At 40.6% G+C, this 15,456-nt stretch overlaps 1 protein-coding gene across 1 annotated transcript; it reads left to right on the top strand.

Annotated features, from left to right (window-relative positions):
- Positions 1-786: 786 nt before the first annotated feature.
- pcnx4 (pecanex 4) lies at positions 787-15,435 on the top strand. The gene is made up of 11 exons (XM_059353505.1): positions 787-923; positions 1,846-2,619; positions 2,715-2,894; positions 3,859-4,397; positions 4,522-4,622; positions 5,429-5,551; positions 8,121-8,481; positions 11,048-11,151; positions 12,324-13,429; positions 13,861-14,047; positions 14,450-15,435. Exons 2-11 carry the CDS (start codon positions 1,922-1,924, stop codon positions 14,699-14,701), a joined length of 3,651 nt encoding a protein of 1,216 aa, XP_059209488.1. The 5' UTR covers positions 787-923; positions 1,846-1,921; the 3' UTR covers positions 14,702-15,435.
- The last annotated feature ends 21 nt before the right edge of the window (positions 15,436-15,456 follow it).

The following is a 15,456-nucleotide window of genomic DNA, read 5'->3' as shown; positions in this document are numbered from 1 at the left end:
TTCAGTGTTAATTAAACCAACTGGACACTGGATCAACACCTTTTTGTTTACATGTTAACCCAACAGCTGTGCGCGAGGCTAGCTCGTGCCAAGGTGTTGGTTGTTCTGCGCATAGTCTGTATATAAATAATTATATAAAATTATAATAAATATTCTGCGTCCACCGCGCGCCATGCACAGGTGTGCACTCACAGGTCTACTACACAGGTAAAACACAGTCTGTTTAAGTAGCTGCATCACATGTGCACGTGAAGGTGTTATTGGACATATCTGGATGATAGTCTGATCTAATTTGTCACTCTTAAAATTGGGTTTGTTTTGGGTTAGGGTTATCTCTAAATTATTTTTCCTGTGAACCGATGGCAATTTGTCCACCTTAGGGCGCATTGTCTATGGCCTCATCACTCTGTAGACCTACCGTGTGTGTGTGTGTGTTATGTGTTTTACACCCAACATGCATCTATCTATCTATCACAATATATGTATATATATACATATATAGGCCTAATGTGTGATAGATAAAATATTTGTATAAAATAAGTTTGTATATAAAAAACCCTATATATATATATATATATATGTGTGTGTGTGTGTGTGTGTGTGTGTCACCTCCCTTGTGTCTTTGAGACAAACACGTATTTGTGTTGTTCTCTTTTGTTTTAATAACGTGTGTAGTTGGAGGGGCGGGGTTTGGTGATATTGGGGCGGGATTTAGGCATTTCAAGCAAATCAGAGAACGCGTCCTCCTCTTCTCTCCACTCCTATTGGTCCCCATCTGTCTGTGTATCATGCCGATGTTGCTTGGCTTTCAAGTCGTTAGCTCGTTGCTAACATTAATGCAGGCGATTTCCGCCTAATATCCCTACCTATACCGTCGAATACTACACAAAGCGCATCTGCGGTTGGCTATTCTGCTGTTAACGGTAAGTTTGTCTCACATCAGTGGCACCGCAGGTTTCAAACCTGCTGTTATTTACCTGTTTGTAATAGCAAGCTAACGGATAGTCAGGCTGAAAAGACTCGCTGGCATCGCTAGCTAACAACAATAATATAGCTAGCTAACGTAAGATGATGAGAATAGTCTCAGGGAGGTCCGGGAAACAATTTACTTAACTGGTTTGGTTATATTTGTTGTGACTCGTTATGTCCAGATGCTAGCTTAAACTGGTTGGCACACGTTAGCGCATCCACAAGCTACAGCGTCTATTTTATTTTTATGGCAACACAGCAGCTGTTGATTCTGTAATGCATCTCATTTTGTGCTGTACTGTACAAACCGAAGCATATTCGCGATTTTTTGTTATTAACACATCCACTTTTAGTGGACTTAGTATACAAGATGCTAACGAACATTTCAACTCCGTGAGTTTCAGTGATGGTGTGACAACGTTATGCTATCAGATACATGAAGAGATGTATAGATGATCAAGGTGTTGGACTTTTCACACATGCCTGTTCTGTTGCAGTCAAATGGCTTATACATTTATTCTGTTAAGCAGTACAGTTAGATTAGAAATAAAATATATATGGTTGTTCGTATTCAGTAGTAAAAGTATCTTGTATATATTATGGCAGCTCTAAGATGTGAGTTGGGAGAAGATGTTCAGAAATCATCCGATAAGAACAGCCAAAGTGGTTAACGGTAACAGTTAAAAGGTGTTGTTTTTTAGTACCTATTTACCTTCAATTTGTTACTGTAGTTATTACATGAGAGGCACAGACCAGTTGCATGACAATGTGAGTGATATTATTGTATCATGGCATCTCCATCATCATATCATCATCTATTTTGTTTGGTATAAAATGATTTGTACATTGCCTAACTAAAGGTGTGCTTCATTGCAGACAGCTCATTGTGTATGGGATGATGAATGGACCCCCTCTTCCAGCTGTGTGGAGATGACCTGCCACCCTTTCGGGAATGGTCAGAATGGGGCCAGATGTGCCCCTTCTTAATGAGTACAAGCAGGAGTTCTTCTGGAAGCGCTTCCCCCAGACAGTGTTGGGAGGTCCACGCTTCAAGTTGGGCTACTGTGCCCCGCCGTATGTCTACGTCAATCAGGCAGTCTTGTTCTTGACACCATGGCTTTTTGGAGGCATTGGTACTCTGCTCTGCCAGCTTCAGCTGCTTCAGGAGCTCCACGCCACAGTGCTGTCTGGCATGCTTATGTTCGGGGCTGCTGCGGGTGTCCAGGCCCTGGCACTCTATTCAGCTCGGAGGAGTGGCGCAGTGGAGAGACTAGGTGCACCCAACATCCTGGTTGATGAAGAGGAAGTGGAATTCACCCACTGTGTCAGCCCAGAGACAGTCCGATTTATTGCCCCAGGGAAGAGATTTGGACTGAATGTGGTGCTACATACAGTACTGGCTGGGGTGCTCTGTGGCTTTGGGACATGGTATGTGTTACTTGGCCGACTCACTGCTCTCTACGGCAGCATTAGCGTATCTCTGGTTGTATTTGTCCTAAGTTGGGTGACACTCTGTATAGCTGAGTATTCCCTTATTGTAAATACAGCCACAGAGACAGCCACTTTCCAGGCACAGGACACTTATGAGATCACCCCACTCACCCGGCCCCTCTACATCTTTATTTTCATTGCTGTGGACTTGGCTGATAGGTGAGCAACAGCATCACAACTGTCTGACTAATTGAGATGTCCTCTTTATCTAATAATACAGTATTTTACTCTGATTTTGCTCTGATTTACTTTAGGTTCTCTGGCCCTGTCCCTGAGCTTCAACTGGCCAGCCAGGTTCTCCATGTGCTGTTCCTCTTTCTACCTCTGCTGTGGGCGCTCGGCATACTGCCCCCCCTGGATGCCCTGCTCCTCTGGGGCATGGAGCAGGCTCTTGTGTTTGGCTTAGGAGGCTCGCCCATGTCAAGCAACCTCAGGTAGATGATGAAAGAGCATGTTCAGCCTTAGCTATAATCAGCAGCTTTACACTGATACTGAAGTATTATCTAAAACTTAGTAGAAAATATGAAAAACGTAAACTACATAAACAACAATGGCGACATGTTTGTAAATAACACAAATGGATTTCAGAATTCAATGAAGGCTTTGATTGTATCATTTGCTGTGTCATTTCATGTAACTTGTTCACTGCATGTGTCTGTGCAAGTTTAACATTTGGTTTATAAATAGACCATACTCATCCATATTTCTTAGTTGTTTTAAGTTGTGTTACTATTAAGTAACTCGAACAGTAGATCGCATTTACCCTATAAAGTTCATCCTGAAAACATTTTAATTTTAATGTGCTGTTTTCAAGATTTGAAGTGCTTACATTAAAAAATATGCCCAAAATTTGGATGATATACGATGCCAGTTCTACTTACGAACAGGTGACACATTTTGAAACATTAAACTGTGTTGTGTTTTCCTATATTGCTCACCCTTCTTTAGGATGTCTGTCACAAAACATATTTTTAAATCTAAATTAATTTACCATAGCTGTGAGGTGCTGGAAAAGCTTGAAAACGCACCTTCATATGCTTAGAAAGTGCTTTAAATTGACTTTAAAAAAGGTGTAGGAACCTCATATTTTATTAGATGCCATGTCTGTTACCTGCTTGAATTCACATTATCTAAAATGTATATAAATCCAATCATAATGTGTTCCTGACATTTGATCACAAATCACGATTAAACAAGTAGCTTCAGTGTTTTTCCAGCAGCAATTTTGTTATTCTTTCACATTGTATGCTATATGGGAAACTCATCCTCATCAGATTCTAATAGTCCCATCAAAATGACAAGTGTATGTATCATCATCACCACTGACTCTGTGTGTGTGTGTGTGTGTGTGTGTGTGTGTGTGTGTGTGTGTGTGTGTGTGTGTGTGATGTCCCACAGGCTGCTGTTGATGTTCGGTATATCTGCCGGCGTAGCTGTTTGTAATTACTTCATCCCATCAACACTGGGCGTGGTTCTCTTCTCCATCTCTACGGGATTTCTGCTGAGCCTGGACCTCAGCCAGGTTGGCACACTCTGCAGAGGTCCCAGGGCAGCCTTGGGGGGCCGTGGATTTCGCAGAGGGGGGTCACCACCTCCTCCTCCCAGCTCCTTCGGCTGGAATCTGGGCTGCAGGGAGCTGTTGCTATATTTGAGTCTGTTTCTGGTAGCGATGGCAGAGGCAGGGCTGTTGCATCACTTCCTCGGTTCAGTTCAGTCCCACAGCTTAGTTACAGGACCCCAGGCTCCTGTCAGCTACCTCCTCCTCGTACTCTTCTGCCTCTGTTGGGCTCTCAGAGAGATCCAGGGAGCCTATGTATTTGGAGGGGTGTTCCTCAATCCCCTGTACCCTAAAGGCATGTCCAGCGTGCAGACTTTCAAGCAGAGGAACAGAGGATTATACACGGCTGCAGCAATCAGAAGAGTCCTTCTTTATCTCGGTGAGCTTGCTTTAATGTGTACTTTAAGTCTCCAATCTTAACATCTCTCCCAGGTGTGAAAACAACAACGTTCTGTAGGTGGATGTGTTTTTGACCTGCACTTACTGTGTGTTTTACTTCACAGTGTCTCCATTTGCAATGATTGCTTTCCTGTCTATGGACAAATCTCTGCAGCTGCTCCACAGGGCTTCCCTCAGTGTTGGATTCACACGAGCCTTTAGAGTGGTATGCTCACACTCACTCTTGCTCACAAGCTAAGCGATATTATACTAAAAACGAACAGAAAATATTAACAACAATAAATATCTCAGCACAAATCTTTGTTTAAATTAAAACTGAAAGTTATACGAAACATATCCAATCCAATCCCCTTTATTTGTATAGCACATTTAAACAACACAAACGTCTCCAAAGTGCTGTACATAAAATCAACAATAAAACAAACAATTCCATATACCAATCAGCAATAAATAATAAGTGTATAAATCTAAAATGATGCCACAAATAAAACAATACAATCAAACAGATAAACATAATAAAATAAAATAAAAGACGCAGTTAAAAGTAGTAAAATAAATATAAAGAAATAAAAGACACAGAGGACCACAAAACTCACGCAGTGTTAAAAAGCCAAGGAATAAAAATGGGTCTTGAGACGAGACTTAAAACACTCCACTGTGGGGGCTGTTCGGACATGGAGGGGGAGGGCGTTCCAGAGTCTGGGGCCCACCACAGAGAAAGCCCTGTCCCCCCTTGTTTTAAGTCTCGCTCTAGGCACCACGAGCTGGAGCTGGCCCTCGGACCTCAATTCACGCGCTGGAGTATAAATTTGGATGAGGTCCTTGATGTACTGTGGGGCCAGTCCATTCAAAGCTTTAAAAACAAACAATAAAATCTTAAAATATTCCATATCTCCTTTGTGCCTTTTGCACAGTACCCTTTTTACTTTCTAAAAATGACCTGTAATTATACCCAAAGTGTATATGCCTGCTTTATTCTCAGCGAAGTTGTTGTTCTTTGTTGTTGTGCAGGTGTGGCAGAATTCAGAGGATGCTCTGCTGCAGATGGTGGTGGTAGTCCTGGTGCGGCTTGCAGCTGGAAACAGCATGCTGCCAGGGTGGGATGACCTGGGCACTGGAGTTCAGCTTCTTCTGGTGAGGTCAACTTTATTTTATATCATTTTTATTACTTTATTTCCACTAGGGCTGTCCCGAATCCCATTCTTTTGGACTCTTGAGCTTCAAAAGTAATCAAGAGCAAATATTTGAATATGTGCTTCAGCCAGGGGGGAGCTGATGTGTGCTAACAGTTCTCAGCTGAGATAGACAACATGGTGCTGCAGTTAGCTTAAGCTTATGGCACTTTACACTGCATAAATTAGCCTAGAAGCTAGCTGCTTTTCTTTCGCCCATAGCTCAATCCTTGTAGAGAACCACAGTTAAAATCTTTGCCTGCAGTAAAGGCTACAACATTGTGTTTTTTGGTTTAATTAAAATAATACGTTTTTAACAATTCTGTTACTCTACACTATTGAGGAAAAAAAGATGAATATCCTAATTGATAACCGATTACTTAACCAATGAGCAAATATTGAAATAGTCTAATATTTGGTTCAAGCCCGAATTTCCACCCAGCAATAGATCCTCTGACCTAAACAGCACACTGAACTGATGACATGCATGGGATACTTAGTTTCTCAACCTAAACAATATTTGTCTGATGCATTTATGCCATAAAGAAGCCATCTTTTTAAAAACGTAAACATGGAAAATCATGTACATTCATGGATACAAACTTTACTTTTCAGTAGCTTTTTGTCCAAAACATTGTAACATCTTCCCATGTGAGTACAGAGCCTTGGTGGACAAAAAAAAGGGTTTTTAAATGACCACTTTATTAGGTACACCTACACAGTTTAATAAATCTTGACATATATTGGTTGACTGATACTATCGGCTGTTAGTAGGCATATCTGTATCGTGTTTATGCTGTCTGATATGTGCCGTTATGAAAACTTTCTTTTTTACACAATATGTAATGCAGAAAATGTTGCTTTGATTTAGATACGGTGAGGAAAAAAAACATGACTCTTTTTTTTTTTATTAATCAGCAATTGACTGACACTGAACAGTCATTATGTTTATTTTTCTATTTATTTATTTATATATTTTTTTATTAATCTATTTATTCTTTATTTTCTCAGTTATCATTTCTAGAATTGGCTGACAATGTAATACATTGTTTGTATAATGTATAACAATGTTAGATATTATTTAATAAAGTTTTGTGTTTGAGATAGTTTGTTAGTGCATTTACACAGTGGTGAAAAATCGGTGCACAATCCATATAAAAAATGTCCATTCCAGCTAAAAAAAAAATCTATATCGGCCACCATAATGGTTATCAGTTAATTTCCCCCCTCTGAAATCAGTCTCAGCATCTGTCTCAGAAATCCCATATTAGTCAGGCTCTATAGTTTAATGTAATTCAGGAGAATATTGTCATCAATGTTGAATTTGAGCTCATTTTTTGTTGACAGTCAAGCGATGCATTTATTGAACAATATGCTAATTACTGAGGTCATATTAGTGGTCATTTTGTACTGGGCTGGTATTATATTGAAAGGTGTATATTTAATATTTGGCCTAGATACATCTGTCTGAAATGGTAAAACAAAACATGTATGCATGTGTTGCATTATTTGCTTGATTAAATGGGAGAAAGAAAGTGAATCCTTGGTTTTAGCAACTAGTTAAACCTTATTTAGCAACAGTCACCTCAACCAAAGGTTTCTTGCATGTGTAGATCACATCTCCACATTGGCACACTGTACAAAACTGCTTTTATTTATTATATTTATTTCATGAATGCCTTGATCATGCATGGCTGTCTTCAAAATATTCAAGGCCAGGATTCTGAAACATTCCTCCTTATTGTTTTTTATGGCTCATCTATTTTGTAGTTAATTCCTCACGGGGAATTTTTGTGTTACATCACCCAACTTTCATTAAGCATCAGCTGATTGACAGCGACCTCGAAACTTAAAAGTCTAAAAATTATTTAAAAACCTTTTTAAGTGCATTGTTTTCTCAAAAAGTAACTGCTATACAAGCCCAGGAGCAGCAAAATGACTACAGATCATGGTGACTGCGTTTCTATGCACTTGAATTGAAGGATACAAGGCTACAAAGTGTATCAAAAATGTAGTCTTTTTGTATAACATTGTCCCAGTAACACAATATAACATTCAATGCCAATTTGAGATGAACATGTCCTCAATTTATTTGGAGGGAGAACTGTGCTTTCCTTTATGTTGCCACCAGTGATGCTCCATGAGCACCATTGTTGCCCTACGTTTTTCTTATTTCTGGAACATTAATCGTACATTTTTACAGATCCTTCACTGCAACCCTGAGAGAGTTCTCCTCCATCTTTTTAAACCTTTCTTGTTTCATCTCAAGCACATATGAATGAGACATGGTTCACATCAGCTTGTGAAATGCTGAGTAAATGGTAAATGGACTGCATTTGTATAGCCCTATGACTGGTTGCTATGATATATGAGCCAGTAATCACACACATTTATACGCTACTTCAGTGTCTTGCCCAAGGATTCTTTGACATGTAGGCTGTAAAGAAATCAAACTACTATATATTACACAGACCTCAGCTGTGGTTCAGTGGATCATTGCTCTTCAGTTTGCCTGTGTGTTTCTGATCCAGGTGGGCCTCCTGATTGACAGACTGACCCAGTTCCTGGCCAAGCTAAAGTTCACCCTGACTGTGCTGGTGACATCTTGGACGGAGAAGAAGCAGCGCCGTCAGTCTGCTGGAACCCTCTTGGCTCTGAACGCCTCCCTGTGCCCACTGGTGCTGGCGGTGGTGACCCTGTCTGCCCTGCTCTCTGCCCCTCTGCTGCCCCTCTTCACCCTGCCCATCTTCCTGGTGGGGTTCCCCAGGCCTCAGCGCAGTTGGCCAGGCCCCGTAGGAACCGCCTGTCCCTGCCCGGACTCCATCTTCTACCAGCAGATGAGCGGAAGTCTGGCCTCTGCTCTGAGGACGGCCTTTGCAAGAGGGTCACTGGGTTAGTAGTCCATGCTTGATTTATCTTCTCTCTATGGCGTTAACTCTGTTTACTATTGAAGCATTTTAGAGGATCTGCTGAGGGGGCTGCTGAGAATGAAAATTCTCTGTTGTCTCTTGAAATGTGCAATATATCATCTTCTGCCTCTTTGGGTCTTTAAATTAAAACAGTAAAAAAAAAAGATGGAGCGATACCGTCATTGCAGTCGGCTTCGCCCGGTTTGGGTTTTTGATTTAGAGTTCATCATTCAGGAGGTTTTCACCAGAAGCCAAATTAACCTCAGAGGTCTTCTTCTCTACAAAACAAACTGACCTGAATAAACAAATAAAGCAGTTTCACGTTAAAAACACATGTTTCTGTGATGCAGTTCTGCATGCATGCAGAGGGGCTGGAACCAAGTTGCTGCTAATGTTTCCTCAGCTTGTTTCTCTCATACTTTAAGTTCCTTAGGGTATTAGGTTAAAATATGTATTTAAAAAAAGGTCTAAAAAGTGACTTGTTAAACACGTGGACTAAATATGGATACAAATATAATTTATGACCATTTCCTGCCAGACAAACCACATCGCTGATGCATGTGCAAAGGGAATGTGACGCCACCGACAAACGATTGACAAGAAACGTGTCCTTAATTGAAATTACTGGTTTCTCCAGGTTTGAACATTGATGAAAACATTTGGGATAATGTAAATACACAAGTCAACAACATACATTTCAAAGGTATATTTTTTGTCTTTTTTGTTTTGTTTTTTAGTAAAGTCTTTATTAAAGCTTGACATTATCTGAATATTACATGATCAGAAAATACATAATAAATCACATTTTGGCAAACAAACGTACAAACTGTAGATGATGGTAACACGCAGAGGAAGAAACACACAGAGGAAAAGAAAAAAAATACATAAAATGATTTAGAATTTACTCAGCAAGGCACCTTATTGCTCTTGTAATTTAAAATAAGTGACAATCGGAGCCCATAAATTGAAAAATTTATCTAACTTCAGATGGAGCTATGCAGTTATTTTTTCCATCATGTACACTTGTTAAAATCTCATGTGACATTATACTTTAAAAAGTATAAATATAGTCCAAGAATGTGCTGACAAAATGTATTTTGCAGTTTGCCTTCATTGCCCTGAAAAACGAGGATCTGAATCCCAGAATTGAAAACTGAAAACCGACTAAAAAAATGAATATCCAAACATTCAGGTTATTCTTCTTCTTATTAGTATTATTATTAGTATTATTGATGATCAAATTTGAATTCATTAACTCACTTAACACAATTGGATTACTTAAGTTTTAGAACTTTTACTAAAATTAAATGCGATGTGACTATGTGACTTAAATTTTAATTTTCAGTTATATAATTTCTCTTTGATTTTTTTATTTACAGCCTAAAGCACTAAACACACCACTCTACAGAGCTCCAACAAAATCTGTTATTATAATTTATCATTTATTTTACTACAATGTGTTTTGACTTGTCCTGCAATTGCAGTGAGTGACTCTCCTATGGGTCAAGTAGAGACAGTATGCAGTTCAGAGAGCACTGAACCATCACCTCATATGGTTTAATAGTAGGAAGAATGTTGTTGTGAGCAGCTCTTGGGAATTGCTGGCAGTAATGCGAGCTCGCATGATCCAGTTGAGCTTCCTGTGAAGTGACCCAAAAAAAAAATAGCTCTGATCTGTATTCATTACATCCAAATGTTTCCACACCATTAACCGCGTAATACTCTTAGGCCAAACGGAGCTGCTGCTAGGATTTTGTTCAGGAAGGGGCAAGAGAAAAAAAAAACAGTGCAAGAGAATCATTATTTATGGATTCATGATTCAAACTGAATAAAGCTGCTGAGGTGATGTCATCACTCAATCTTGTTTTTATTTTGTGAGCTCGGGGTGCTGTAGCTGTGATGTATAATTCAGAATAAGCGCTTGTTAGGATGAAGCTCACAGTCTAGCGATGGCAGTTTGTAGTGTTCTCTTGCTTTGCTCACACCGGGGGCCGTGGAGCAGTGAGCGGGAAAGGGAGTCTGCCCGACTTGTCACTTCCCATCATGAGGTAGCGGCTGGGACTATTCTGAGATGTCGTTATGGGACATGACATTATTCTTGAGCCAAGCAAGCACTAGTCAGCTTAAAACAAAAGCCTCCATCACCTTGCCATTTCTGTTCATCTGCGTTTCAAATCAAACGTCTGTCTTCTGCTCGTCCTGTATGAAAGAAGTGAATATTTAGAGACTAATGGAAAGATGAGGCCAAGAAAGGATGTAATATTTAGATCTCTGTGCAGTCAGCCAGTTAAAACAGTATCATGACCTTCCTGTACCACTGTGGTGGTACGCGTCTCCCTGCAGCTCATCCAGTAGCCGCGTTATCCACATAGTCAGCAGAGGGACGCACAGCTGATGCAAAATGAAAGGAATGTGCACCATTTCTTACGTTTGTTACATCATGTACATATAATATGTGTTTGCCCTCTGTATTGCCCTCAATTTACAGATCACGTCTCTTTACATGTCAGATGCATGGATGGCTGACGATTTTCTCCCCCGCTCTGTAGGTTCTTTAGCCCCAGGCTCTCATTTTCTTGGGCGCTTTCAGGACCGTATGGTTTGGATAATGATCCTGGAGAGAGGATATGGCTACTGTACAGTCAACATTAAGGTATTGTATCTTCCTGTTTGTCTATTAACCCTCTGAACCACAAAATCTGATGACGGGTTTACAAAGCGTGTTTTCCTTTAAGAAAAAAAAAAAATGTTACGCCATTTATTACACCATTTATTATAGGCAGAAAAAGACATTATCATTACATTTTCAGCTTTCTTTTTTCTTTTTATTTTTTTTTATTTTATGTTATTGTTATAATTATGATTATATCCCTTTATTGTATTGTTATTTATTTTTTGTGATTGCTGAGAATGTAAGAGCCCTTTGTTGATAAATGTTTTGCATTGCTATAAAAATCAATGTAAAAAAAAGTCTTTTTCGTATCATGTGTGGTTCCCATTTTCATCAGTAAAAGTAACCAAATTGAAGCTTCCAATAGTAGTATTTCATCAATGTCACTTTATTTCCATTGTCTTGTTTAAAATTTTGCTTCGCTTGTCCTAATCAGATCCTATAAAAAAGATTAAATAGATTAAATTCTGCACAGTGTGAACTGTGCACAACTGTGAAGCCATGAATGACTCTAAACTGAGACCAACAGTCATGTGACAAAAATGTAGTGAACCTTGGTGTGAACTGCAGGCTGTGTACACTGAGCAGAGAGGAGAGGACAAGAGAGGATGTAACATTAGGTTGTAAAACTTTTTTTTTAAAGTTCAATATCTATAGCATAATAATAGTATTTTTTCTAATATATTTGTACCAGTTGTGGGCACTTTTAAAAATATATAGAACATAAGATAAGATATGACTCTATTTATCCCACAGTGGGGAAATTTATTTGTCACAGCAGTTCAAGATACAGACACATAGATATAGAAGGCAGGATAAGAATATAAACAATACGACATATATTTTATACACATATAGTGTTTGTTTGTTTGTTTTTCTGAAAGTACTTTGCATTTTACAGATATTGCACATATTATATAGAGAGAGAGATTATATGCTACTTTTTGTAAAAAAAAAAAAATAAATCTAAAATCTTTAAATCTTTTTTTTTTAATGATTTATAGCATCATATCTTGTAGTGGAAATTAGGCAACAATGAGTAAATTGCGACAGGAGCAGAAACACAATGAAACTGCTTGGGATTCAGAGGGTTAAGAATCACTGCAGTCATTGACGATGTGATTCCATCATGTTGTGTGTGTGGCCTGTTACAGGGTCTGGAGCTGCAGGAGACATCTTGCCACACAGTGGAGGCTCGGCGGGTAGACGAGGTGTTCGAGGCTGCCTTTGAGCGCCCCGAGCGGCTCGGCTTCACCCAGGGCTTTAACCTGCACTGGGGGAACGCCCTCACCCCGTGCGCCGCCCTCGCAGTGAGAGTCTACTCTGATGCCCGAAACGTGCTCTCTGGCATCATCGATTCTCACGACAACTTGAGGAAACTTCAGGATGACTTTCTAAAAGCGCTGGTCTGGCTGCTCCTCCGATACTGCGTGCAGAAGCATAAAGGATTTCTGTGGACCAGTGAAGAAGGGCCTGGGGTTGGAGGCAGGAAGTCTCAGTCTTCCCAGTTTGCCCAGACCACCTGTAACCAAGCACCTGAGGCTGTCGTGGTGGAATCCAATGTGTCTTCTCTCAGGTTCAGACAGGACAGCTCCAGTTTGACCTCCTTTGGTGATTGGTCAGATGAGGACGACTTATTTGGACCTCAACCAGCCAGGCGGACTGTGGCGTTAGTCACTGCAGAGGTCCAGCCTGGACATGCAACGCTGCAGACGGGCGCCTCTCTGCCAGGCTCCGTGGAGATGGACAGTCTTTTTGAAAACATGGCCCTCTCTGCCCTGCAGCCACTCCAGCCCCTGGGTCTGGGCATCGGGATGCCGGCCGTGGACAAAGGCCGTAACACAGAGGTGTTCAGAGAGAGTCCCAGCTCTCTCCCTCAGCTGAACTTCAGCTGCCCCCAGTCGGAGGCTTTCAACCTACCGACGGGGTGGAGGACTGCACCTCTGCTACCGTCCCGCTTGCTGCAGCTGAAGCCTTTGTTTCCCGAGGACTGGTTTCGGTTCTCAGTGGGACAATTTGGACCTGCTGTGCAGGGGGAGACCTCAGAGGACATGACCAAAGCCTTGAAGGAGGATGAAGCCTTGAAGGAGCTGCACACACAGGTTGCACTTTCATGTCTCATCTCACTGGGGGCAGAGTCTGCCTTCACCAGTCCCAGCTACGTCTACAGACTCTACTGTGGGGACATACCTTGGACGGAAGGACTCGATTGGCTCTCCTCAAGTAAAGAACTTTACCATCTCGCACTTCGGGCTTTCAGGTAAAATTGTCTGTTAGAGTTATGAGGTTTGGTAACTAATCACTAGGGCTGGGTAGCGTTTAAAAAGGCTTGATACCGTTAGCAATACCTGTACTTGGAGTTGCTTTGCTTCCAGAGCGATACTTTTTCCGATGCCTGTTAAAAATCCTTTTAAAAAATTCCATCATTGCACATTACTGTACAAATGTTTTGTTTTTTTAGCCCCTTTACACTGATGTGACACACACTGTAGTCAAGCCTCTCAAAATACAACACACATGCACACACACACGCACACAGACACTCCTACTACCAGCATTATTAGGTCTTTGTACAAGGTGCCTGAAAGGATCTTAGTTTGGTACCCAGCGCTAGATCAAAATTATTTATGCCAGGGAAAAAAAGATTTTTATTTCATTAAATTCTGCCTCTATTGTTTTGTTTGGCATCAGGTTCAGTTTCAAGCTTCTGTTTGATCAAGCAAGTCTCGGGCCCATGGAGTCCCCCGAGGAACTGTTCAGCACCCTGGAGGAATATGAAAGGGATTGGTACATTGGCCTGGTGACAGAGAAAGGCTGGCACGACAGTGTCCTTCAGGAGAAACCTTTTTTATTCTCTCTAGGACACGACCTTGCTATGGTAATTACACATACCAGTTCTTGTTTATCGTTTCTAAGCTACGAAATATAAAAGTCAATCTGTTGATACCTAACCTCCAGCTGATTCGTATTCCGTCATTGCAATAAAGCTGAGGGTATTTATAGTCATACAATGTAGGATTGTGAGCTTGTCTTAGCTTTGTCTGCTTGCTGTTTCACCTTGCTATCTATAATTATGTTTTCATTGCTGTGGTGCCTCGTTTCTTAGTTTTTTGTTCAAAGGGTGTCACAGCAAAATGTAGATTGAAAATCCTGCATAGTATACCTTTTTAAAAATGCATTAAAGAGCCAGTTTCATTAAAATATATATATACAAGTTTGCATACATATATATATATATATATATATTTTTTTTTTTAACATTGACTGTGTTTGTCCACAGGGGACCTACACAGGGCGAGTCCTGTCCCTGCAGGAGCAGCTGGTACAGGTGGGTCGTCTGAATGGAGAGGGCGTGCGAGGCCAGTGGGCAAACCTTTCCTGGGAGCTCCTGTATGCTACCAATGATGACGAGGAGCGTTACAGCATCCAGGCTCACCCCTTCATGCTGAGGAACCTGACTGTCCAGGCAGCTGATCCTCCTCTAGGATACCCCATTTACTCCTCAGCCCCCCTTCACTTCCCCTGCCTCTGACATGTGGCTTCTGCTTAAAGTGAAGAGGAAGGAGAATGCTTTTCAGACGGTACTGACACAGCAAAATGTCCATTTCCAAAGTTTTAGGAAATCCCTGAAACTTTGGCAAATACACGAGAAAACTGCTTTTGAAACTGTTGACTCACCCGAGTTCAGAAAAGTAACGTCCGTTGGTAAACTACGTTGTTTTTTCACCTTAATTTGACTTTTTTTGGTGCTGGATTTCTTGCACCAGAGAGGAAGAAGCAGTGGCATCACCGAGTTGCAAAATGTTAACTGACAATGTGGACTACCTCCTAGAACAGCACATTAAAGAAGAAAAAGATCCCTGACAGCGAAGCACACACCTTTTGTCGTTTGTTTATTAATGTTTGTGCTTAAAAGAAAGTAAAGAAATTTGCCCACCTCCCCTCTAGATGACACATGCTGAATACCTCTGGTTTGATTGTACTTTTTAGATTTCACAATCTTCAGGTGATCATCCTTTCCGTTCACAAAACCAGGGCAAGAATTTTAATGTTTCGTTAAGATATCAAGGATGTGCCTTGGGTATGTCTTGCTGTATGTGTAAGGTGTTTAGTGCTATTGTTTTGTTTACAATTCACTTGTTTACAATTTAGAATGAAGAGTTAAATGAATTTGTCCATATTCTCTTGTACATAATGTTGATTTTTATATGTGTACCTGTATATACTTATAATAAAATAGCTTGGCAGAAGCAATTTTGTAATGTTTCATTACACAAACTTGCCAGC

Source organism: Centropristis striata, chromosome 16, assembly GCF_030273125.1.
Source record: "Centropristis striata isolate RG_2023a ecotype Rhode Island chromosome 16, C.striata_1.0, whole genome shotgun sequence".
Classification (NCBI taxonomy): domain Eukaryota; kingdom Metazoa; phylum Chordata; class Actinopteri; order Perciformes; family Serranidae; genus Centropristis; species Centropristis striata.
Note: the sequence above shows the minus strand (reverse complement) of the source record. Positions and strands in the feature narration are given on the sequence as shown.